The sequence below is a fragment of the Carettochelys insculpta genome, chromosome 4, assembly GCF_033958435.1.
Source record: "Carettochelys insculpta isolate YL-2023 chromosome 4, ASM3395843v1, whole genome shotgun sequence".
Taxonomy (NCBI): Eukaryota; Metazoa; Chordata; order Testudines; family Carettochelyidae; genus Carettochelys; species Carettochelys insculpta.
The window spans coordinates 74138512-74161342 of record NC_134140.1 but is presented as its reverse complement, the minus strand read 5'-3'; the positions used below and the strand labels follow the sequence as shown (position 1 = coordinate 74161342).

The 22831-nt window shown below is 49.6% G+C and overlaps 1 protein-coding gene across 2 annotated transcripts; it reads right to left on the bottom strand.

The window, feature by feature from the left end:
• Positions 1–14454: 14454 nt before the first annotated feature.
• NPY1R (neuropeptide Y receptor Y1) lies at positions 14455–22601 on the bottom strand. 2 transcript variants are annotated; one of them, XM_074991877.1, is made up of 3 exons: positions 22457–22601; positions 19298–20141; positions 14455–19170 (listed from the first exon to the last, which is right to left on the bottom strand). In XM_074991877.1, the coding sequence occupies exons 2-3, from the start codon at positions 20015–20017 to the stop codon at positions 18712–18714; spliced, it is 1179 nt and encodes a 392-aa protein (XP_074847978.1). In that variant the 5' UTR covers positions 20018–20141; positions 22457–22601; the 3' UTR covers positions 14455–18711. The 2 variants fall into 2 exon arrangements, with proteins under 2 accessions (XP_074847978.1, XP_074847976.1); XM_074991875.1 differs by lacking the exon at positions 22457–22601 and adding an exon at positions 20872–20886.
• Between the last annotated feature and the right edge of the window lie 230 nt (positions 22602–22831).

Here is a 22831-nt window from a genome sequence, read left to right as displayed (position 1 = left end):
CAGGTGGCCCCTGGTGTGGAGGCCCTGTGTGAGGTGGCCGAAGGCAGCAGCATTGCATCGCTTGACCCCATCTCGTGCAGGACATCCTCATCCTTCCACAGGCCAAGAAGGTCCCGCAAATCCTGCTCCGTCCAGGAGGGGGCCCTTATTTTTTCTCCCCCTGGGAGCCCTGAGGGGGCTTGGAGGGGGGGCTGTGGGACTCACCAGGGGGCTGGCTGCTGGCCTTGCTGTGGCACTGGAGCGTGGGGCTGGAGTACATGTAGAGGCTGCTCCTTGTACACTCTCAGCTTCCTGCCACAGGTTTCCTGCGTGCGTGCAGCATTAAGGCAGACAAATGCAGGGACCATAAAGCCCCGCTGCTGCTGGCTGGAGTGTCCTAGCGCTCCAGCTAACCAGTGCCATGGCGGACCCGTATTTTGAAAAAGCGGACTGTGGAGCATCTATATGTGTACTCCTTTGATTTAGTATTTCAAAAGGGGCCAGTCATCCTGATCTGGGATCAGGGTTTGAATTTTGAAGTTCTATGCCCCGTTCTTTTGATTTTCTTTCAAAAGACAGTTTTACATGTGCGGATGGCTCTCCCGCTCTTTTGAAAAATAGCCACTTATTTCAACTTTTTGTGCACATGTCGTGTCTACACATGCACGCTACTTCGAAGTAGCGGCACTAACTTCAAAATAGCACCCGTCACGGCTACACGCGCCGGGCGCTATTTCGAAGTTAACTTCGACGTTAGGCGGCGAGACGTCGAAGTCGCTAACCCCATGAGGGGATAGGAATAGCGCCCTACTTCGACGTTCAACGTCGAAGTAGGGACCATGTAGTCGTTGCGCGTCCCGCAACTTCGAAATAGCGGGGTCCGCCATGGCAACCATCAGCTGAGGGGTTGAGAGACGCTCTCTCTCCAACCCCTGCGGGGCTCTATGGTCACCATGGGCAGCAGCCCTTAGCCCAGGGCTTCTGGCTGCTGCTGCGGCAGCTAGGGATCCATACTGCAGGCACAGGGTCTGCAACCAGTTGTCAGCTCTGTGTATTTTGTGTTGTTTAGTACAACTGTGTCTGGGAGGGGCCCTTTAAGGGAGCGGCTTGCTGTTGAGTCCGCCCTGTGACCCTGTCTGCAGCTGTGCCTGGCACCCTTATTTCGATGTGTGCTACTTTGGCATGTAGACATTCCCTCGCAGCGCCTATTTCGATGTGGTGCCGCGCAACGTCGAAGTTGAACATCGACGTTGCCAGCCCTGGAGGACGTGTAGACGTTACTCATCGAAATAGCTTATTTCGATGTTGCTACATCGAAATAAGCTATTTCGATGTAGGCTTCACGTGTAGACGTAGCCGTAGACACAGTTCTACTGTTTAACAGTGCCATTAATCAATAATTAATTTTAATTGCTTGACAGTCCTAAATATAATAAACACATGCAAGTAAAGGTGAATAGGAGAGAATGAATTTAATACCGATGCAAAAATGAAATTAATAAACCAATTAATTTTTTCTTTTAATGTCATCACAGACTTGTCTGTGTGTCTTCACTGAATTTTAAGATATAGCTACAAGTACACTTTAGCTGGGATGTTTGAAATATAACATTATGTTTAGCTTGTTATAAGCAATTTTCAAGCTACTTAAAGAAATTTCAGGAGGCTTCTTTCACCCAAACACATGCAAAATATCAGGAAGATATCCCACATTTACCATAAAAACTATTCTTATTACCCCTTAGATTGTCTTGTCTAGACAAGGATACCTCATTGCTGTGTAAATAGCAGTTTGGTATCACTATCTCAAGAAAATAAACCACAGAAAACATTCACATTTTAAGAAAAGGTCTAATGTGAAAAAGAAAGTAGGGTTGGATTATCAAAGCCGTAAATCTTCATGTAAAGTTGGCTTTTTCTCCAGAGTCTAAACAAATATTCACCAAGTACTCAGGAAATATCTTACTGGAAATTAATTTTATAATAACTCTAAAATCATACTTCAGAAAAGCCTCTAAGAAAACATATACTTGGCTTAATCTAATTCTTGACCTCCCCGCCACCCCTCCACTCTCTGATTTGCTCACCTTGATTATCTTTTTCTGATTTGTCCTCCTTGCTAACTGTTTTTGGTTCTCTGTGCCTTAAATATTGAGCCTGTCCTGGTCTGGCTGTAGTCTGAAGAAGTGGGTCTGCCTCACGAAAGTTCACCTAATACACTATTTTGCTAGTCTTTAAAGTGCTATTTGACTGCTTTTTGTTTTGATAGTGTATAGACTAGCACGGCTTCCTCTCTGTTACTATTCATACATGGTTGGAGATGTTTTAAACCTTTGTTTATTTCTAATGTTGAAATGGCAAATCACTTTGAATGGCATATTTGCAAGTATTTTACCTAAAGCCAAAGCACTTAACATAATTTCCTAACATCATTCCAATATAAATGGTAAAATGCTTTATGTACGAGTGATGCTTTCCTGGGGAGTGCAGTGCTGTAAAACATATATTTACCTATCTGCCTCTGGAACTAAATTTGCTGGCACTAAATTAACCAGCCAAACAAACTGCTTACAGTTCAGCCAGACCTCATTTTGCTTTGCAAACCCTCACTTGTTACTCACTTCCCAACTCCTAACTCCTTAGTCCAACATTTTTCTGCAGCATACAGACCTGTCACACATTCACTGGTTCAGCGCACCATGATCAATCTTCTAGGGATTGATTTTGCCACGTGTGAAGATGCAGGAAAAACTATCTTCCAGGTTCAGCTGTCAACACTAGTACTCCATGCTGGTACATAAAGTATAGGACTTTGACACAAGCCTGAAGAAGCCCGATCTACACCAGGGAAGAAATTTGATCCTGATACCTCAATTCTAGCTACACAAATGGCGTGGCTAGAATTGTGTATCTGGGATTGACTTTGATCCCTAGTGTAGACCAGGCTTGACATATGCACCCTCCCCCGCCTCCTCCTACACACGTCATTTGTTGTCTTGCGTAAATAACAAGCATGCAACATTTCATCTTGTCCAACTGTACATGCAAGTTAACTACATAAAGGTGACCAGAACTAGGAGGACTCACAAAGACACATATTTTAGGAAAGCTTCCCAAAAGTTCAACCTCCACTGGTGAAACAGAGTTAACGAAAACACTGAGTTAGATTTAAAAATGCTTGTAAAATTTAGTTTAGCTATTGAAATGCTGTTGTAACTCAAAATATTAACTGTTTCACCTGTTAATCTTCAGATAGTTAGATCCTGTACTCCTGGAGAGGAGACAGAGGCTAAGCACTGGTAAATTGAGATATAGTGGATTTAAGATTCTTAATATTCATAACTGGCTTGTCTTGAAGATCTTTAAAAGGCTTCCTCTAAGTGACTGATTTAAATATTTTCTTAGATTTCACAAGGTTGCTTATTTTGCCCTGTTACAAACTCTAAACAGCTATCGCCTGTCATTAAACAAATAATTTTGCCTTTACTAGATACAATTTCAAGTATCTAGTGAGAAACTAAAACTAAATTGACAATAATTTTGGGAAACAAAATTCTTTGCCAAATGAAGTACATTGTGATTTCACTTTTAAATGTGAAATCTGTTCTAAAAGCTTTCTACAGTGAGGCTTGTAGAATGTATTGTAATACAAGTGACCCATTTAACAGTTGTGTTCTGTGATTTGTGTTGTATTGTTTAGTGGTTTCTTTTTCTTCCCTTAGTACTAAATAGCATATCATGTTGTCCCCTAGGGTACCAAGATAACCTCTGTGACTAAGTAGTGGGACTCATATCCCTGAGATAGTCTGATAAATAATCTGTATTAATAATTTTATCATTCGATTTTTAGTTTTCCTGGTTTATAGTAAGAGAAACACATACTAGCCACATCTACATGTGCCGGCTACTTCGAAGTAGCCGCGCCAACTTCGAAATAGCGCGCGTCACATCTACATATGGCGAGCGCTATTTCAAAATTGAAATCGACATAAGGCGGCGAGACGTCAAAGTTGCTATCCTCATGAGGACGTGGGACTAGTGCCCTACTTCGACGCTGAACGTCGAAGTAGGGACTGTGTAGCCGATCCATGTCCCGCAACATCGAAATAGCGGGGTCTGCCATGGTGGCCATCAGCTGACGGGTTAAGAGACGCTCTCTCTCCAGCCCCTGCAGGGCTCTATGGTCACCGTGTGCAGCAGCCCTTAGCCCAGGGCTTCTGGCTGCTGCTGCTGCAGCTGGGGATCCATGCTGCATGCACAGGGTCTGCAACCAGTTGTCGGCTCTGTGGATCTTGTGCTGTTTAGTGCAAGTGTGTCTGGGAGGGGCCCTTTAAGGGAGCGGCTTGCTGTTGAGTCCGTCCTGTGACCCTGTCTGCAGCTGTTCCTGGCACCCTTATTTCGATGTGGGCCACTTTGGTGTGTAGATGCTACCCTGCAGCACCTACTTCAATGTGGTGCTGCCCAACGTCGACATTGAATGTCGATGGCACCAGCCCTGGAGGACGTGTAGACGTTATTCATCGAAATAGCTTATTTCAATGTCGCTACATCGAAATAAGCTATTCCAATGTAGCATTCACGTGTAGACGTAGTTACTAAGAGCTGGCCTATCTTTCTGGTTTCTCTGGACTAAATAGTTATAGTATTTTTTGAAGTAATGCTACTTTGGCTTGCAACAGGTTAAAAATACAAAGAACATATCTTCCTTTTGAACACACACTGGTGATGACTCAGGTAGCCCCTCTTTTCAACTTAGAAAAGCAAATACTGAATATCAAATAATTTAGAAATGAAAAGAACATGGTCAAACTGTCAGTCGTGATTTTGATCTATATCCTATAGCTGTGAAAAGGACTGTCAGTGCAACTCATCATTTGAGTATAATTTAGCATCTCTTCCTCTCCGCCCCCTGCATTCAGACAAATTCCTTTCAACTGCATAAATCATAGTTGTTATCTGAGAGCATGTTCTGTGCTGTTATATATGCTGTAAAAATGAAAAAGATAAAACTCATATTTCTTATTTATTGCATTAACCCCAAGTCAATTGGCTAGAGTCTCTGCTGGTAAGAACTAGAAGATGACCTGGATCAAAACATCATCAGGCTCCAGATCCAACTCCAGATCCAAACTTCATTGTTTGAATCTACCTGTATAAAAGACTGAAACTCAACTGAAGAAGCAAATCCTTTGATATTTGGGATACATCTGGAGGCGTGATTCAGTGCCCTGTTCTTATGCAGGAAAACATTTAAGCAAATCCTTAGCTCTAGGTATGTTGTCAAGTCCCATTGACTTCAGAGTGACCTATTGAATCAGAGACTTACTGAATACTGGTGGATTGAAGCATATTCCAAAATGTTCAGCCTGGCTACAGATCAAGATCCAGACCCGGCAAGTAGGATGCACCACTAGTAAAAACGCTGGTTATCAACAGGGCAAAAAATTATCAGGAATTTTCTTCTTTATTAAAAATTGAAGTTAGAATAAGAGGTGCGATGCTCAGTTAGTTGTGGGTAGGAATTTAACAAAAATGTTGACATTCTATATAGACGTTGATCATTTTTAGTAGAAGCTGATCATATATCTTGAACAGGAAATACCTGACATTCATCATCCATTGCATCTTCAGCATATGTCCCACCATATCATTTCATGGAAGTTCTGTACTAATTTTTAAGTACATATATTTGTACACAGGCTCAAGGTGGAAGAGTTGTGGTTCCTCTTCACTAACAGTAAAAGTGATAGAATCTCAACCACCTTCTTTATGTTGTTAATTGATCCTAATAGCCAGCTGAAAAACTTTCAACCATCATTCTTGTCTATACTTACTGGAGAGTTGACGCTCTGGAGGTCAGTCTTGCAGGGTTCGAGTTAGTGCGTCTAGTAAGAACCCATTAAATCAAATGCCGAGGGTGCCCTGTTACCCATGATACTCCTTGGAGTAGCAAGAAACAAGGAAAGTCAACAGGAGAGTTTCTTCGTGCAACCTTCTGCTGTGGGGACAGTTCAGAAAATGATTGTAAGGAAAGTCAACTCTAGCCATGAAATTCACGTAGCTGGAGTTGCATATCTTACATCAGTTTTGTCTCTTAAGCTACGTCTACATGTGAAGCCTACATCGAAGTAGCTTATTTCGATTTGGAGACATCGAAATAGGCTATTTCGATGACTAACGTCTACACGTCCTCCAGGGCTGGCAACATCGACGTTCAACTTCGACGTTGCGCAGCACCACATCGAAATAGGCGCTGCGAGGGAACGTCTACACGCCAAAGTAGCACACATCGAAATAGGGATGCTAGGCACAGCTGCAGACAGGGTCACAGGGCGGACTAGCGCTTCCGAGGCAACAGCTAGCTGCTCCTTTAAAGGGCCCCTCCCAGGCACACTCAGCCTGCACAGCACGCGGTCTGAAGAGCCATAGGCACACAGACCTCGGGCGACGCAGTCATGGACCCCCAGCAGCAGCAGCAGCAGCAGCCAGAGGTCCACCCAGCCCTCCCATCAGGAACAGGGCTCGCCCTGATCCATGCCATGTGGGAGGCAGCTGAGCACCTCCTTGCCACACCGGAGGAGGAGCGGCCCCCAGGGGAGCAGGGCTCAACCCCCGACCCTGCAGCACCCCGACCCCCCCCCCGCCTCACACACCGCCGCCTGTGGAGCTACCCCACCAGCACCGACTGGTGGGAGCGGCTGGTGCTTGAGGAGTGAGATGACGACCGCTGGCTCAGGAACTTCAGGATGAGCCGGCAGACATTTATGGAGCTGTGCCAGTGGCTCACCCCCGCACTCAGGCACCAGGACACCGCCATGCGGCGTGCCCTCCCAGTGGAGAAACGGGTCGGCATCGCTGTCTGGAAGCTGGCCACTCCAGACAGCTACCGATCCGTGGGGCAGCAGTTTGGTGTCGGCAAGGCCACCGTCGGGGCTGTCCTCATGGAGGTAAGAGGACTCACGGGGGGAGGGCAGGGCAGGGGAGGGCAGGGGAGGGCAGGGCGGGGGAGGGGGGCCCGGGCAGAGAAGGGCAGGGCAGGGCGGGGCGGGGCAGGGCCACACACACCCTGCTCACCCCTCATTGGTGCTCTCCCATGTGCTTTCCCTGCAGGTTGTGCGTGCCGTCAACGCCATGCTCCTGCACAGGCTCGTGAGGCTGGGGGACCCAGATGCCACCATCGCGGGCTTTGCCACGCTGGGCTTCCCCAATTGCTTTGGGGCTCTGGATGGGACTCACATCCCCATCCGCGCCCCGCATCACAGTGGAGGATGCTACATCAATCGCAAGGGCTACCATTCTGTGGTCCTCCAGACCTTGGTGGACAGCCGGGGCCGTTTCCAGGACATTTATGTGGGCTGGCCTGGCAGCACCCACGACGCCCGGGTTTTCCGGAACTCAGGCCTGTGCCACCGGCTGGAGGCGGGGACCTACATCCCCCAGCGGGAGATCCCTGTGGGGGATACCACCATGACCTTCTGCATCATCGCAGATGCGGCATACCCCCTCCGGCCCTGGCTCATGCACCCGTACACGGGGCATCTCTCTGCCAGCCAGGAGCGCTTCAACCAGCGCCTGAACCACGCGCGCCAGGTGGTGGAGCGCTCATTTGGCCGCCTCTAAGGGCGCTGGAGATGTCTCCTCACCCGCCTGGATGCGGGCCCCAACAACATCCCCCAGATTGTGGGTGCCTGCTGAGCCCTGCACAATTTGGTGGAGAGCAAGGGGGAGGCCTTTCTTCAGGGCTGGGCTGTGGAGGCCGGCAGGGCCGATGTGCAGCCACCCACTGTCGCCAGGTGGACCCCGAAGGGACCCGCGTCCGGGAGGCCCTGCGGGCCCACTTCGATGATGAGGCTGCGGGGTGAACTCTGCCAGGCCCCCCCACTGCCCACCCCTTCCTCCCCAACACTCCCTGCCCCTACGCCCACACCACGGAGCACCCAACAGCACCCCCCAACACACTTTTCCTGGACAAATGACAGCACGCACTTGTGGCTGAACTTAAACTCGTTTTTCTTTTAGAACTTTTTTTTTTTAACTATAATTAAAACAAGAACAAACTATATACAAGACGTCTTTAACAAAAGTAAATCTGTACAAATAAAAGTATAATAATAAAGAAGTTTGCATAGAATAATATGGGTATGTTGTTCAATAAAAAGAAAACCAGGGATGATAAGGAAGGGGAGAACTATTTACATGGGGGGGACGGGGCAAAGGGGGGCACAAATATAAATGAAACGGTCCATCTTCATTCTTTTTTGGAAAATAACTATATACAAGGTGGGGGGGGCCACGTCCCGGGCCCCACGCCCCTAAAGTCCGGCACTGGGGGTGGGTGGCCGGGAGCCCCGCCTCGGCCGCAGCTCTGTCCGGAGCTGGCTGGGGGCCGGGCGGACCGGAAGATATGTCCGGAGAGTCTCAGCTGGCCCCAGGTGTCCCTCGGCAGTCCGGCCCTCGGTGCTGGGTGGCGGGGCGACGGCAGATGGGACGGCGACGTACAGAGCAGCAGGTGGTGCGGCGGGTGGAGCAGGCAGGGCGGGCGCTGCAGCGGCTGGCGGGGCATGGGGGGCCAAGTAGTCCACCAGGCGGTTGAATGTGTCCATGTAGGCCCCCCATGCCTCTTGGCGCCAGGCCAGCGCCCACTCCTGCAGATCCAGGCGGCGTTGGTCCACCCGCAGGCGCTGCTCCGCGACCTCCAGCTGCCGACGATGGATGGCCAGCAGCTGGGGGTCCGTCGCCGTCCAGTGTTGTTGTGGGGTCCGCCATGTAGCCCGCCGTGGGGCCGGTTGGTCCTCCGCCGAGGGGCTTGCCTGGAGCGATGGCCCCAGAGGGGTCTCCGGGACCACTGGTGCCTCGCTGGCGCTCTCTTCCGGTCCTTCCGATGGTGCAGCTGCGGAACACAGGAGGAGAGGGGGAAGAAGAATGGAGACAGGCGTTAGTGTGGGCCCCGAGCCGTGACCCTTGTCCCCCCACCCCTGTGCTGCAGGTTCCCCATCCCTGTCCCTGGGAGATGCTGCTATGATGGATGGGGTTCAGGGGTCCCCCTGCACTGCACCCCGTCCCCTGGCGGGAGTGACTCTCACTTCACTCAGCAGGGTCTGACAGGAGAGGTTTCTTAGGCCACAGATGCCCAGTTTCTCCCAGGAGTGACAGCACAGCAGTCAGAGACAGTCCTTCCAACCCGTCCTGGGGAGAAGACCCCAAGGGGTGCCCCTCTGGGGTGTAGCTTTCCCCCTCCTCAGGCTGGCTGCCTTCCAGCTCTCCGATCCCCTAGCCTCTACCTGTGGCCCCCGCCCTGATTCAAAGCCAGCTCAGCTCCTCCCTCCTCTTTGTTCAGGGCAGAGATGTCACCTGCCAGCTGTAGCCCCAGGATCATCCTTTGCCCCTGGGAGCTATTCAGCTTGTTGCTCATATCTAGCCTGAGTCTCCCTTTTGCACTCCCCCCACTCCATCACATGCTGCTGCTGCTGCTACTGCTGCTGCTGCTGCTGCTGCTGCTGCTGCTGTGGGGTGTCCCACCCCCTCCTCCCGGGGGACCCTCGAGGTTCCGTTACCCCCTGCCCCGGGGATGGGGCATAGCACTGTTGTGCGGGGTCGGGAGGGGGGCAGGGGCTGTTGCACTGCTGTGAGGGACATGGCCCTGCTGTCCTTGGGCCCATGGCCATGTGGGCATGTGGGGGGCCCTGGGCACATATCTATTACCCCCGCCCCTCAACCCCGGGGGTGTACACCAGAGGGGGGTACATACCTGTCGGTCCACTCCCACGGTCCGGAGATCCCCGGGGGGCGGACGCCCAGCTGCTGCTCCGGGAGGGCAGGAGGAGGATCTGCAGCCCGGACTCTGCGGAGGAGGAGCCCCCCTCCTCCTCCTCCTCCTCCTCCTCCTGCCGCAATGGCCCGGGGGTGGGCTCCAGGGGGGGCCCCCCGGGTGCGGGGCTTACCTCCGGGGCGGACTCCAGCTGCAGGGCCTGCTGGGGCTTGTCAGCCGAGGTATAAAGGGTGGCCGGAGGGGAGGAGGTGTGCCAGGGGCCCAGGATGTCCCTGAACTCCCTGTAAAAGGGGCAAGTGACGGGGGTGGCCCCAGATCGGCCGGCCACATCCCGGGCCCGGGCGTAACCCTGCTGCAGCTCCTTAACCTTACTCCTGACGTGGTCAGGAGTGCGGGTAGGGTGACCCCAGGCGGCCACGCCCTCGGCCAGCTGAGCAAACGCAACCGCGTTCCGCCTCTTGCTCCCCATTACCTGGAGCACCTCCTCCTCGCTCCAGAGCCCCAGCAGGTCCCGCAGCTCAGCCTCTGTCCAGGAGGGGCCCTGCTGCCGCTTCCCAGCCTGGCTGCCCACCTGGCTGCTCTGGCTCCCCTTGGGGGGGGTCCCCTGGGGGCGCTGGGGGGGCTGCTGGGCAGCCATCTCCGGTGCTGGCCCTGTTCTGGTTGGCTCAGGGACGTGCAGGCTGGCCGCGTGTCTGGGCTGCCGCCTGCACGTTCCCTCAGCTTCCTGCACAGGAAGAGAAGGGGAGGGGACCTTTAAGGGGCCGCTCCATGCTGCCACCATTGAGCTGAGGGGCTGGAGAGAGCGTCTCTCAACCCCTCAGCTGATGGCCGCCATAGAGGACTCCACAATTTCGACGTTGCGGGATGCGCAACGACTACACGGTCCCTACTTCGACGTTGAACGTCGAAGTAGGGCGCTATCCCCATCTCCTGATGAGGATAACGGCTTCGACGTCTCACCGCCTAACGTCGAAGTTAACTTCGAAATAGCGCCCGACATGTGTAGCCGTGACGGGCGCTATTTCAAAGTTAGTGCCGCTACTTCGAAGTAGCGTGCACGTGTAGACACGGCTGTAGTGTAGGCCTGGCCTTAAGCACATGTTGAATCTTACATTCAGGAGTTCCTTTGACATAAGTAAGTGTCTTGCTGAATTAGGCCAGTGTCGTAAGATGTCAGGGTAGGTACTAGAAACTCCACCCACTAATCTACTGAATGGCCAGTCCTCAAGCATAAACATTTCAAATCAGATGGAGGTCAGTCATATAGGAACATTTTTTTCCAAGATTTAAACATCATTTTCAGAGATGGATTCAAAAGGATTAAATTCAGAAATTGTTTTAGTTTTTCTAGAAGTAACCATAAAATACATTCTCAGTTAAAAGCCTCTTGCAAGATTATTTTCCACTACACCAATGATATTTGTTAGCTTAGGAACAAAGAAAACAATGATTCCTTTTATACCTTCATCTAACCTTTCTTTATGTAGACAGAGGTTGGAGATGGGAATACACAGTAACAAGTGTTTGGGTTGCGGGGGAGGGGAATATGGCTACTGTATACAGATATTATTAACATTACCCAAATACAATAACACATTGGTTGTGTCTACACATGCATGTATTTTTGAAAAGACAGGTCCTCTTGCAAAAGAACAGAGGAAGCATCTACACATGAAATGCGCTCTTTTGAATGGAAATCAGAGGAACATGGCTCAGATGTTGAAAGTCAGACCCAAAACCTGACCGTGGGAGGGATAGCTCAGTGGTTTGTAGCATTGGCCTGCTCAACTCAGCATTGTGAGCTCCATCCTTGAGGAGGCCCATTTAGGGATTGGGGCAGATAGATGTCAGGGATGGCGATTGCTCCTGCCAAGAGAGCAGGGAACTGGACTAGCTGAACTCCCAAGGTCCCTTCCAGTTCTCGAAGATGTGTGTGATCCTGTAGCCAGAAGAGTGTCTCCTTTCAAAAATCTCTTTCACAAGAAGGTACATGTGGATGCTCCACAGCTTGCTCTTTCAAAAGATGAATCCTCCTTGGCAGAGCACAGAGACACCCTGCCCTGCAGCAGGAGGGCTCTAAGATCCATGCATCTGGCCACTCTTAAAGCCACACAGACCCAGAAACCCCATGGCAGGAAGCTGAGAGTAGGCGAGCTGCACAGAGCACACCCTCCCAGCCACCCCCAACGACTGCAGAGACCAAATGGCCAGCACTCTGCAGCCTCCGGAGCCCCACAGCCCTCCCTCAGAGCTCTTCCAGGAGCCAGCCCTGAAAAAAAAGGGGGGGCCCTCCTGGACAGAGCCTGCACTCTCAGACCTCCTCAGACTTTGGAAAGAGGAGGAGGTCCTCTGGTAGATGGGGGTCAAGCAGAAGAACACTGCAGCTTTCATCCACCTGGCCCAGGGACTGACCGGAGGTGGCCACCCAGAGAGGACGTCTGGAGCAAAGTAAAGGAACTCTAGCAGGGTTACACCTGGACCTGGGATGAGGCCAGGCACTCAGGGGCAGGTCCCTCCACCTGCATCTACTGCCAGAAGCTCTGCTCCATCTTGGGGCCCTGGGATAGCTCCCCACCCCCAATGGTCCTTGACACATCCATGGACCAGCCCGAGCCAGAGGGTCTCAAAGAGCTGGGACCATCCAGCCTGAGTCGGGGGCAGACACCACAGACACTGAGTTGTGTTTGACGGTTATAAATGGTTTATTGAACACTGATGCCAGTGTCCCATGGTCTCGTAGAAGGGAGGTGTGGGTGTGATGGTGGTAGTGATGGTGGTGATGCATGCGGTGGGGTGGTGGATGTGGGGTGGGGGAATTGTGAGAGGTTGGTGTTGGGGACGGGTCAGTGCAGCCCAAGGGTGAGGCTCACCTGGAGGCCCCCTGGATACGGACCCTGTTGCAGTTCATCTGGCAACTGGCAGCAGTTGCTGGGAGCTTGAACCCTGCGGCAGCCTCAGCTGCCCACCCCTGGACGTAGGATTCCCCCTTACCCTCCACAATGTTGTGGCGGGTGCAGCAGGTACCCTCCATCTGTGGGAGGTTGCAGACCCTGACCTCGAAGCATGCAAAGGGGCACCGCCCCACCTATTCAGGCACCCAAAGGCTTGCTTGACCATGTGCCAACCCTGGCTGAGGCAGGTGTTGAAGGCCTCCCATCTGGGGTCAAGGTGGCTGATAAAGGGCCACATCAGCCATGGCAGTAACGGGTATGCCTCATCTGCAACCATGCAGAGTGGTATCCCTTACCAGCAGCTCCCACTGGGGGATGAAGATGCTGGCCTCCATATACCAGCACAGATCAGAATTGAAGACCCTGGCATGGTGGGTTCAGCCTGCCCAGTCCTGTAGATGTCCATGAACTGGCCTTTGTGATACACCAAGGCCTGGAGGACGACTGAGCGGTACCCTTTCGGTTAATATAGTGGCTGGTGCTGTGTAGCGGGGTGCAGATGGGGATGTGCGTCCCATCCAAGGTGCAGTTCCTGAAGCAGTTCAGGAACCCCAGTGTTGTGAAACCCCCACCTATGGCATCCAGGTCCCTGACATGGACAACTCAATGCAGGAGCATCACATTTATGATGCAGTTAACCTGTATGGGATGGAGGACACGTGCTTCCCTGACAGTGTGGCAGTGTGTTCCCAGCCACTGTCCCCCTCAAACCACCTCCTGGCCAGCAGCCCCCAAAGGTTCCCAAGCCCCCTCTCAGCCGGCAGCTTCTGAGGGTCTTCAAGCCCAGGGCCCCCTCCCCACTCCCCGCGGCAACAGTGTGCTCCAGGTCCAGCTGACCTCCATGAGGCCTGCTCCAGTGATGGCCTTGCCCACCCCGAACTGGTGCCCCACTGAGCGGTAGGACTCCACGGTGGACAGTTTTCAGATCGCAATCATGACCCGCTTCCCAAGGGGGTGTGAGGACCAGTCACATGGTGGTGTGCTGGTGCCTCAGTGTTGGGGCCAGCCAGTGGTATAGCTTGTGGAAGGTGTCCCGACTCAAGCAGAAGTTCCACAGCCATGTGGAATCATCCCATTGCCCCAGCACCACCCGCTCCCACCAGTCTGAACTGCGGGGGTGCTGGGGTGCCAGGGGTTGGGGTGCAGGCTGGGGGGTGGGTCCATGTCCTCAGGGTGGCCGCTCTGTCTCCTGAGGAGGAGAAGGGTGGCCGCGGCGACCATGCAGATGAGGTGGGCAATGGTGTCCACAATGTCTGCATCCAGGGCCAGGAGCAGGGTCTCATCAGCCATGGTGCTGCTGCGCTGGGGTCTGCGTCGCTGCTGGCAGCTTGGCGGACTTTGGCTGGTGCAGGGCAGGGGGGTTAAGGGAACCCTCTAAACCAGCAGCTGGCTGTGGGCCCCTGAAGGGCTTAGCAGCCATGCAACCCCATTCATGGCATCTCCAGCTTCATTCTTTCGAAAGAACACTTGTAGCCATGTGGATGCTTCCTTTCAAAAGAATGGAGTGGATTTTCAAAATTGGGGGTTGGACCCTCAATCTGCCTTTGGAGTGTGGTTGCATGCTTTTGAAAGTTGGGGTTTCAATTCCTGGCTTTCAATTTTGGCCTTTCAATGGTGGGCTCCTGTGTACACACAGCCTTCATGTGCTCTTAATCATAAAGATACTGAACAACAAAAAGCTAAAGCAAAACGTTTGTTGTGCCAGTGAGGGTAGTCTAAGCTAATGTAAATGACCAAAGAAAGGGATGATGATGTAAGATTTTTATTAAATAATTCAATGTATCATTTAAGGTTGTAGTTTGGCATTATATGTACTGTACATAAAAGAATAAGAATGTCATATGGATTTCTCTTTCTCTCTCTCTCTCTCTCTACCATTTTACCAAGAAGAAAATCAGAGTAAGTGTAATTTGCAGAGTGTTTTGGCTAGAAGTCAGCATAGGCTGTAGATGTCAAGTGGACAGCACAACACAGGAAAAGAACCAATCTCATAATTGTGTGATTGCAGTTTTGGTAAATGTGAAACTAAATGTGAATTGTGGAAATCACGTGGAAAACATGATATTGTAAAAATGACTTTCATACAAGGGAATTTGGCTGGTACAGGATGAAGGAAGTAGCAGTGCAGGGAGGAAATCTGGAAATGAAGAGGATCCATGATTGCAAGGTCTGGTTCTCTTGCTGGTTTTCGAGCACCCTGTTGTCAAAATATTGATGCTAAAGTGAAAGTAAATGTTAGGATAATCTACAAGGAAATGTTTAAAAAACTGGGTATGGTTAATCTTGAAAAAAAGACTGGAGGGAGGACATATTCTTCAGATATGTGAAGGGCTGCTATAACATGGACAGTAGTCAATTGCTCTCCATGCCCATTGAAGGTAGGACAAGAAATTGTTGGCTTAACCTGGAGCAAGAGAGACATAGATTCTGTATTTGGAAAAGCTTTTCATCTATAGAATATGTAAGATGTAAAACAGGATTCCAAGGAAAATTGTGGAATCCCTATGAATGGAGGTTTACAAGAACAGCTTAAATAAACAGCTCCCAGGAATGTTCTATGGTTTTGTGGTCTGCCTCAGCATGGGGCAGATACACTAGATGATCTCCTAAGGTCTATATAGACATACATAACAATACACTGAACAGCAAAGACTTTTGTCTTTGAAATGACCTAGCAGGTGTCAGGCACTTGCAAACACATTGTCCTAAAGGATGAACTGTCTCATACCCAAAATCCCCTGTGGAATGTCTTCACTTGCCACCACCATTCTAAACAGCACAAACTGTGCTCTTAATAAATTTTGTTCTTGAAAAATGTATCAGGCAGTATCCTTGACAGAACAGTACATAGTGCTTCTTGTGGAGGGAAAGGAGAAGAGTGCAAAGGTGCCCTCACACCGGGCTGGCTGCGTACCAGCCTGTTTCCCATGTACAAGAACGTAAAAGTGGCCATAGTGGCTCAGACCAACAGTCCATCTAGCCCAGTGTCCTGTCTTCTGACAGTGGCCAGCAAATGTCAGATGCTTCTGAAGGAATGAACAGTAATCACCCAGTGACCCATCTACTGTGTCTCACTCCATACTTCTGGCAAGCAGAGGAAAGAAACACTTAATGGCATTGTTTTGCCATTGATGGATCATGAACTTATCTAGTTAATTTTAAATTTTATTATAGTCTTGGCCTTCACAACATCCTATGGCAATAAGTTCCATGGATTGACTGTGTGTTGTGTGAAGAAATATTTCTTTTTATTTGTTTTAAACCTCCTGCCTATCAATTTCATTTGGTGACCCCCAGTTCTTGTGTTATGAGGAGTAAATAACACTTCCTTATTTACTTTCTCGACAACAGTCATGATTTGATAGACCATCCCTCTCATCCCATGACAGTTTTCTCTGTTTAAGAGCTGTTGATCAAATACCTTGTCAAAGGTTTCTTAAAATCTAAATACACTATATCCACTGGATCCCCATTGTCCACATGCTTGTTGATCCCCTCAAAGAATCCTAGTAGACTGATGGAACAGTTATTTTGAAATAACTTTGCTGTCATCTACTCTACACAGGTGCATTATTTTGAAGTCAGTAAACCTCACTGCAGGAGGAATAGTGCCCATTTCAAAATAATTATTTTGAAATAGGCGCTATTTAGAAATAAGTGCTATGGCTGCTTCAACACATGCCCCTTTTTCTGGATAAGGCATGGTAATGAGCAGCCCAGAAGATGCTAATGAGGTACAGATGTAAAATTTCCATGCCTCATTAGCATATGGCCAGGTGATTCAGAGTCCGGAAGAAGCATTTCCAGACTTCAAAATAGCCATGTAGATGAGTGGTCCCTGGGGATCCCCTGGAAGGAAACCTTCCTTCCAAAAGCCCCCTGAGGAAGCACAAGGAACACTGTATAAACATCTGCAGGTACAGTGATACGTTAGTTTGTTAAATACTTTTGTTTCCTGCCTTCTTTATGGTTATGGGGAAGTGTTTTTCTTTAAATGTGAAAAACAAAGACGGATGTATCAATCCTGCTGTGTTTTTCCCCTGATTCATGGCATTTTTCACAGAATGAAAGGAAAATATTAGTAGAAGCCCGTTGTTAAACGATTGGCAGGTATCCCTGGAGATGACCACAGAGAAAAAGGAAAAAAACTTACAAAACACAAAAGTGGCCAAGCTCCTAAAATAAAATGGATACATTATACGTACTGCATTTGTCTCTCGGTCAGTAACATTTGCAAATTTTCATACATGATTTGAAAATAGATGCATGAAATTATAATAGCACAAGGACGTAATTATCTTAATATTCTATATAACACATTATTTATAAGACTGCACAAGGCACAAATTATATTTTTTTACTTTTGAACACTGGCAAAACAAAATATTTTATTTTCTTAGTTATCTATTCCTACCCAATTATTAGTATATTGAGTTCAACATCAGACTTAGAAATCTTCATGTCTAGAGATGCCAGGCCTAATTTCTATGTATGCTACACTGGTTTATATCCAGTTTTAGGCCATTTTACACACCAGAATAGTTTCAAGGGATTTTAGTATAACCAAGAATAAGGTCTATCCTGTATTAAACAAGCTGATTACTTGGCTTGGCCACCTACTTAGACAGCAAAGTACACTTTAAAGTACACTTTATGGCATAGATTCTCAGCCAGTAAATATTGGTATAATTCCATTTACTCCAGTGGATTTATGCAGATTTATGTCTGCTGAGATTCTAGCCCTGTATTCCTACATCCTGGATATTTATAGCTGAGACACCTGTTAACACGTGATAATTCATAAGTGTACTCTGGACTTTGGGGCAAATAATGGATGGCCTCCAATGGTGAAAACACCTTCAATCAACAGTTGGAATAAGTGTACGGCAACCAAACATGCCAATATAAATTTGAAGCCAAATTCTGCCCTCCTTTACAAATGTGCAAATCCGGATCAATCCCTCCATAGTATCAGAAGAAATATAAACACATAATTGTATCTGAGGGCACAATACAGCTCTAAATTATTGATACAGACTAGCAAAGTATTTGCTTTTAAAACTTTAAATAGCCAGGACAAGCTTTTTTTATTCTTCTGGTGGGCCTGATTTTCAAAGTGTTCTTTGCCAGTGAAATTCAAACCCGTGCAGGGGGCTGGCTCTTATACACACTTTAACTCAAAAAAAAAATAAAAAAGGAAAAAATTAAGTAGGCGTTAAATCTACCTCTAAAATAGGATTAAGAGTTAAATTTTGCCAAAATTGCAGTGGTGAAAAGCTGGAGTAAGTCCATTGCATTCCGTGGGATTACCGTGGATTTATACTAGTGTAACTGAGAACATAAGTTGGTCCTTAATTTTTTCTTTGATCGTAATTGATTAAAGCACAAATTATTTCTATAAAATGCCAATGCACGTCACCATTCAATTTGTGGGTTTGTGAGGGAGTCATTCTTGTCTTGCTATTCCAGCAGATAGGGTTTTATTTAATACTGCTCTAAACCCAGATTCTAAAAAATAAAGCTACTTAAATCAGAATGACCTAATTTTATGCCAAACTAGCTGTCAAGTGGGTCTTACCCATGAAAGCTCATGACCTAACAAATTTGCTAGTCTTTAAGGTGCTACAGGACTGCTTGTTATTTGTCATCTTTAGCGATAGTCTAATTCACACAATTGTTTCCAATGGGTTAGAATAAATTCACTGTTGAAAATACTCCTTTTTGATAAATACAACAGATAAGCCTCGGTGCAGAGGTGCAGAACTGATCTGTAAAAGATAGCTGATGAAAACCATAAGTAGAAGCAGCTTCAACACTTTCTTATGTGATTCAAATATAACTGCTGTGACTACGTATGCAGCAATAGGGGGAAATTCACAGAAGATCATTTCAAAGTGACAAGAGAATTCATTGAAAGAAAAATCATTACCCATTTTGTTACAAGTTGGTGGTTTTCCTCGGACCCATATCATCTGTGATCATACTGCCAAAGTTTTGGGTTGCATGGGTAAGTTAGATTTTTTCATCATAATCATTATTTATTTTTTTAAATGTGACTGGGCTTGCTTGCCTCAAAGAGGTCTTTGAAATATCTGTGTGCATGGTGGACATGGCTATAGTCTCATAATCATCATCCCTGGAGCGAAAATCACAAAAATGAAAGAAAAACTGTAAGTCTCTCTGGAAGTTCTTGTTGAGGAATCCATAAAAAATAGGGTTCACACAGGTCGAGATCATGGCTGTGAGGTGGCAAATCAAGAACAACAAATTGTGGCTGCAGCTGGAAACAGGTAGAATTTCATGGTTCCAGTCAAACACAATATTAAAAATGGTAAGAGGTAGCCAGCAGACTGCAAATGCAACCACAATAGACATCAGCATGATGTTGATCCTTTTGGTTTCAGTGGATCTGTATTTATTGTCTCGCATCTTGTCCATCATGTTGTTCCTTCTTTTTAAGCGTATGTAGATCTGCAGAAAACAAAATTCAACAACAAAGAAAAACGTAGAAACATTTAGCCCAGAGGCACATCTTTAACAAGAGCAAACAGACATCAGAGAGAAATAAGGAGAGCTCATAAAATAGATTCTGTCTTACCTTGAAGTAGCAAATAAATATAAAACACAGTGGTCCAAAGTACTGTATCACCAACAGAGCTGTGGTATAAGAAAGCCTGATAGTGTCCAAAGGGAACAAGTCCAAGCACACATATTTGTCTTTATATTCGTCAATTGTTATATTTTTGAAGGGTTCATCAGTTAATACATGATAAACAAGGAAAGGCAAGGAGAAAGCCACAGCTAGAATCCAGATGGCAGCAACCCCTACGTAGGCATGTCTGTTATTTGGCCTCCACCCTCGAGGGTTGATGATCAGCTGATGACGCTCAATAGCAATGAGGACCAAAGAGAAAACAGAGACTGTAATTGAGACACACTGCACAAAAGGATTCAGCTTGCACATGGCTTCCCCAAAAATCCAGTGGTCCATTAAAGTGTATACGAAGGTGAAGGGGAGACACATGATGGTCACTAGAAGGTCTGAGAAGGAAAGGTTGACAATAAGGATGTTGGTAACATTGCGCATCTCTTTCTGTTTTAAGATGATGATAATCAGGGCCAGATTTCCAGAGACACCAAGAATGATCACAGCCCCATAAACCAGAGCCAAGGTGAAGACCATGGCCAGTGGCACGTGGCAATCTTCATCTGGGAAGTGTAGGATTCTGGAGTTCTTCTCTGAAAAGTTCAGATGGATGGAATGATTCCCAACAGAGGGGAGAAATGATGTATTCATATTGTTGGAACTAGGATCCATGCCCTGCACTGGTCTCCACTGCACTTTTTTCTAATAGTCCAAGATGCTCAAAATGTTCTCATCACTCAAACAACTGGATCTCACCAAACTCTATCACTTGGTTTCCTTGATAACCTTCTACAACCTGCAAAGAAAAAAGAGCACCTGTTTATTTCTTATAATTTTAATCCTGCCATGATGTTCTATTGCTAAGCCTATGGGTGCAAACATGACCCTGCAGAGAGACAGATCTTTCTTTTTGCAATGCAGAGTATGGGAGCTGTTTCAGTGATTCCTAGTTCATAACCCTGAAATCAGATCAACTGATGAAGTGGGTCTGTCCCACGAAAGCTCATCACCGAATAAATTATTTTGTTAGTTTTTAAAATGCTGTTTTGTTTTGTTGGAGTACACACTAACATACCTGGCTCTCTGTTACTGGTCTCAGAGCTCCACAGCAGGGCAGGTTTTCTAGACCAGTGTTTCTTAAATTTTTTGACACCGTGGAACACCAAACTATAATACATTTTAACATGGAACACCTATGAAAATTTTCTTCAAAAAATTGTTACACCAAAAAACAAAACAACAACAAAAATCCAGCAACAAATACAGCAAAAACAAAATGAAGTAATTTAATCAGGTATCCTAGCAATGAAGAAACAACATTGCCCTGATTTTAGTAGTAGATGATATGCATCATCGGTGTATTTTTCCAAATGCTCATGACACGCCTGCAAGTTGTTCACAGAACACTAGTGTTCCGTGGACCACAGCTAAAGAAACACTGTTACAGACTACTCTACAGCAAACACTTGCCATGTGGATCCCCTATAGGCAATGCCAATTCTCTCCCCTTTCAAATGCATACCCACCTCAGTTCAGCTTGGCTTGGCTCGGCAACAGAGTCAGCAGTGCCACTCTGGAGCAGGAACCGCCAAGGCAGGCGAGAAGCAAGACCGGCCCATAAGTAGAGCGGAGAAGTTTCACCAGCTCCACGGACAGACCAAAAAGCAGGACAATGAATGCACAGTCGGAAGCCTAGCAGAGCGGTCCGCCTGTGAATAGACTCCAACGGCGAAGTCGCTAGCCAGCGCCCCGCATGCGGAGCCGGGCTAGAGGCTGATCTCTCTTATACGAGCGGACAGGAACAGAGCTGGAAGCACTTCCCAGCTGGCGGGTGGGTTGCACCCGGCGCTGGGAAGCCGAGGAGCCCCGCGGAGGCACGCACGGGAGCGCAGGCTTGACCCGTGGGGAAGGAGGCGCGTGCTAAACAGGACGGACCCTTCCGCGGCAGAACACGCGCACGCGGACTGGCCTCCTGGCTTCCCGGCACGCGTTTGCTAGCCCAGGTGAAGAGCTGGTGGGCGGGGGGAGACCAGCAGCCTGGTGCTCAGTCGCTCCCTTGAACGCAATCGCCTCTGCAGACGTGGTGGCAGACGGTGCCCCGCCGAAGGGCGCCTAGGCACGGAGGACTCCTGCCCGGACAGCAATGGAGGCCAGGAGGCCTGTCGGTGTGTGCAGCGTCTCTGGCTCGAGGAAGAAGACGGCTTGAGCGCCTTCTATGTCCTCTCCCTTCGGGCTGCAGGAGGCAAAGGGCATCGCGCCCAGGCCTGCCGCCCCCGAAGCTGCTACCCGTGGGGACCGTTTCACTAGGTTCCCTGCATGACTGCGGGCGGGAGGAAAATGATTCGCTGCTCAACAGAGGCGCAAGTACTTCGGCCAAAGCGCGGGGCCCTGTCCGGGTGTGCGCTGGCCCCTCTGAGAATGCACGGCCGTGCTAAGCCACAGACCTGGGGGGCAGCCCCCACGCCCCCTCGGGAGCCGCACACGAGTACAAGCAAGCAGTGAGATAGGGGCTCTCGTGCAGCCCGAGGCGGGCTGGGAGCGTGCACGTGCGCACAGCTGCTGCCACCTCGCTAGAGCCTGCGAGCCCCCTGGCTGGAGTGTGACTGAAGACGGGGGGGTGCTGAAGGCGGAGGGGGGCGGTGCCTGCACGGACGGGGCGGGGTGCGACGGGCAGCCAGGCAGAAAGCGCCGTCCCCAGCGGGAAAAGATTCGCACGTGTGACACGCCGGCGCCGGCTCACTGGCGACACAACTACCACTGTCGGAACAACCGCCCGCGCCCTTCGCCGCCGGACCCTTTCAGCATCGCTTTCCCATCGGGCGGCGAGTCACACGGCCACGTATTGAGCGCATCCCCCCTTCCACCCCGCGGCTCCGCCACAGGACAAGCCCCTTCTGACCCGAGTGCGCCAGCGAGGAAAGTGACCGCGCCCCACTCGCGCCCATTCTTGCTCGGCTCCTTCAGGGGCCAGAGGCGGCTCGGCGCCCGGCCGCGGCGCAGCGAACACCAGCGAGGGGAGGCAGGAGCAGTTAAAGAACCCGCTTGTGCGGGGGGGGGGGGGGGGGGCGGTCAGCGCCGACCTGTGCCACCCGGTAGCCGCGCTTACATAACCTCGTCCTTCGCAGGCCGCTGAGGCGCGGCGAGGCCTGGCGCGGCTTCGGGGAGCTGGGAGCTGCCTCGACCCGGCTTTGCAGCGCTCCCGTTCAGGCTGGAATCTCCCCGCGGCCACATCTCCCGCGCGCTGCTTGCGGGGCTGCAGGGCCCCCTCCGGCCGCGCGGGGCGAGGGAGCGGTGCCAGCTGTCGCCATGTTGACGGCCCCCGGAGCACAGCCCCGCGAGCCGCTGCCACACACGTGCTCTTCGAGTGGAAGAGCGTTTGGTGCCTTTTTGGGACGCTCCCTCTGGGCGGGGCAGCTCCCTCAGAGGCCGGCGGGTGCAAGTAACAACGGCCCGGGGGAGGGGCTGTGTCCCAGACGGGACCCAGCC

Excerpts from the sequence above, each read along its gene's own strand:
- NPY1R (XM_074991877.1), bottom strand. The coding sequence starts at position 20,017 with ATGGATCCTAGTTCCAACAATATGAATACATCATTTCTCCCCTCTGTT. Across the intron at positions 19,171-19,297 it reads TATTTATTTGCTACTTCAAG|ATCTACATACGCTTAAAAAG; the intron begins GTAAGACAGAAT and ends TGTTTTCTGCAG.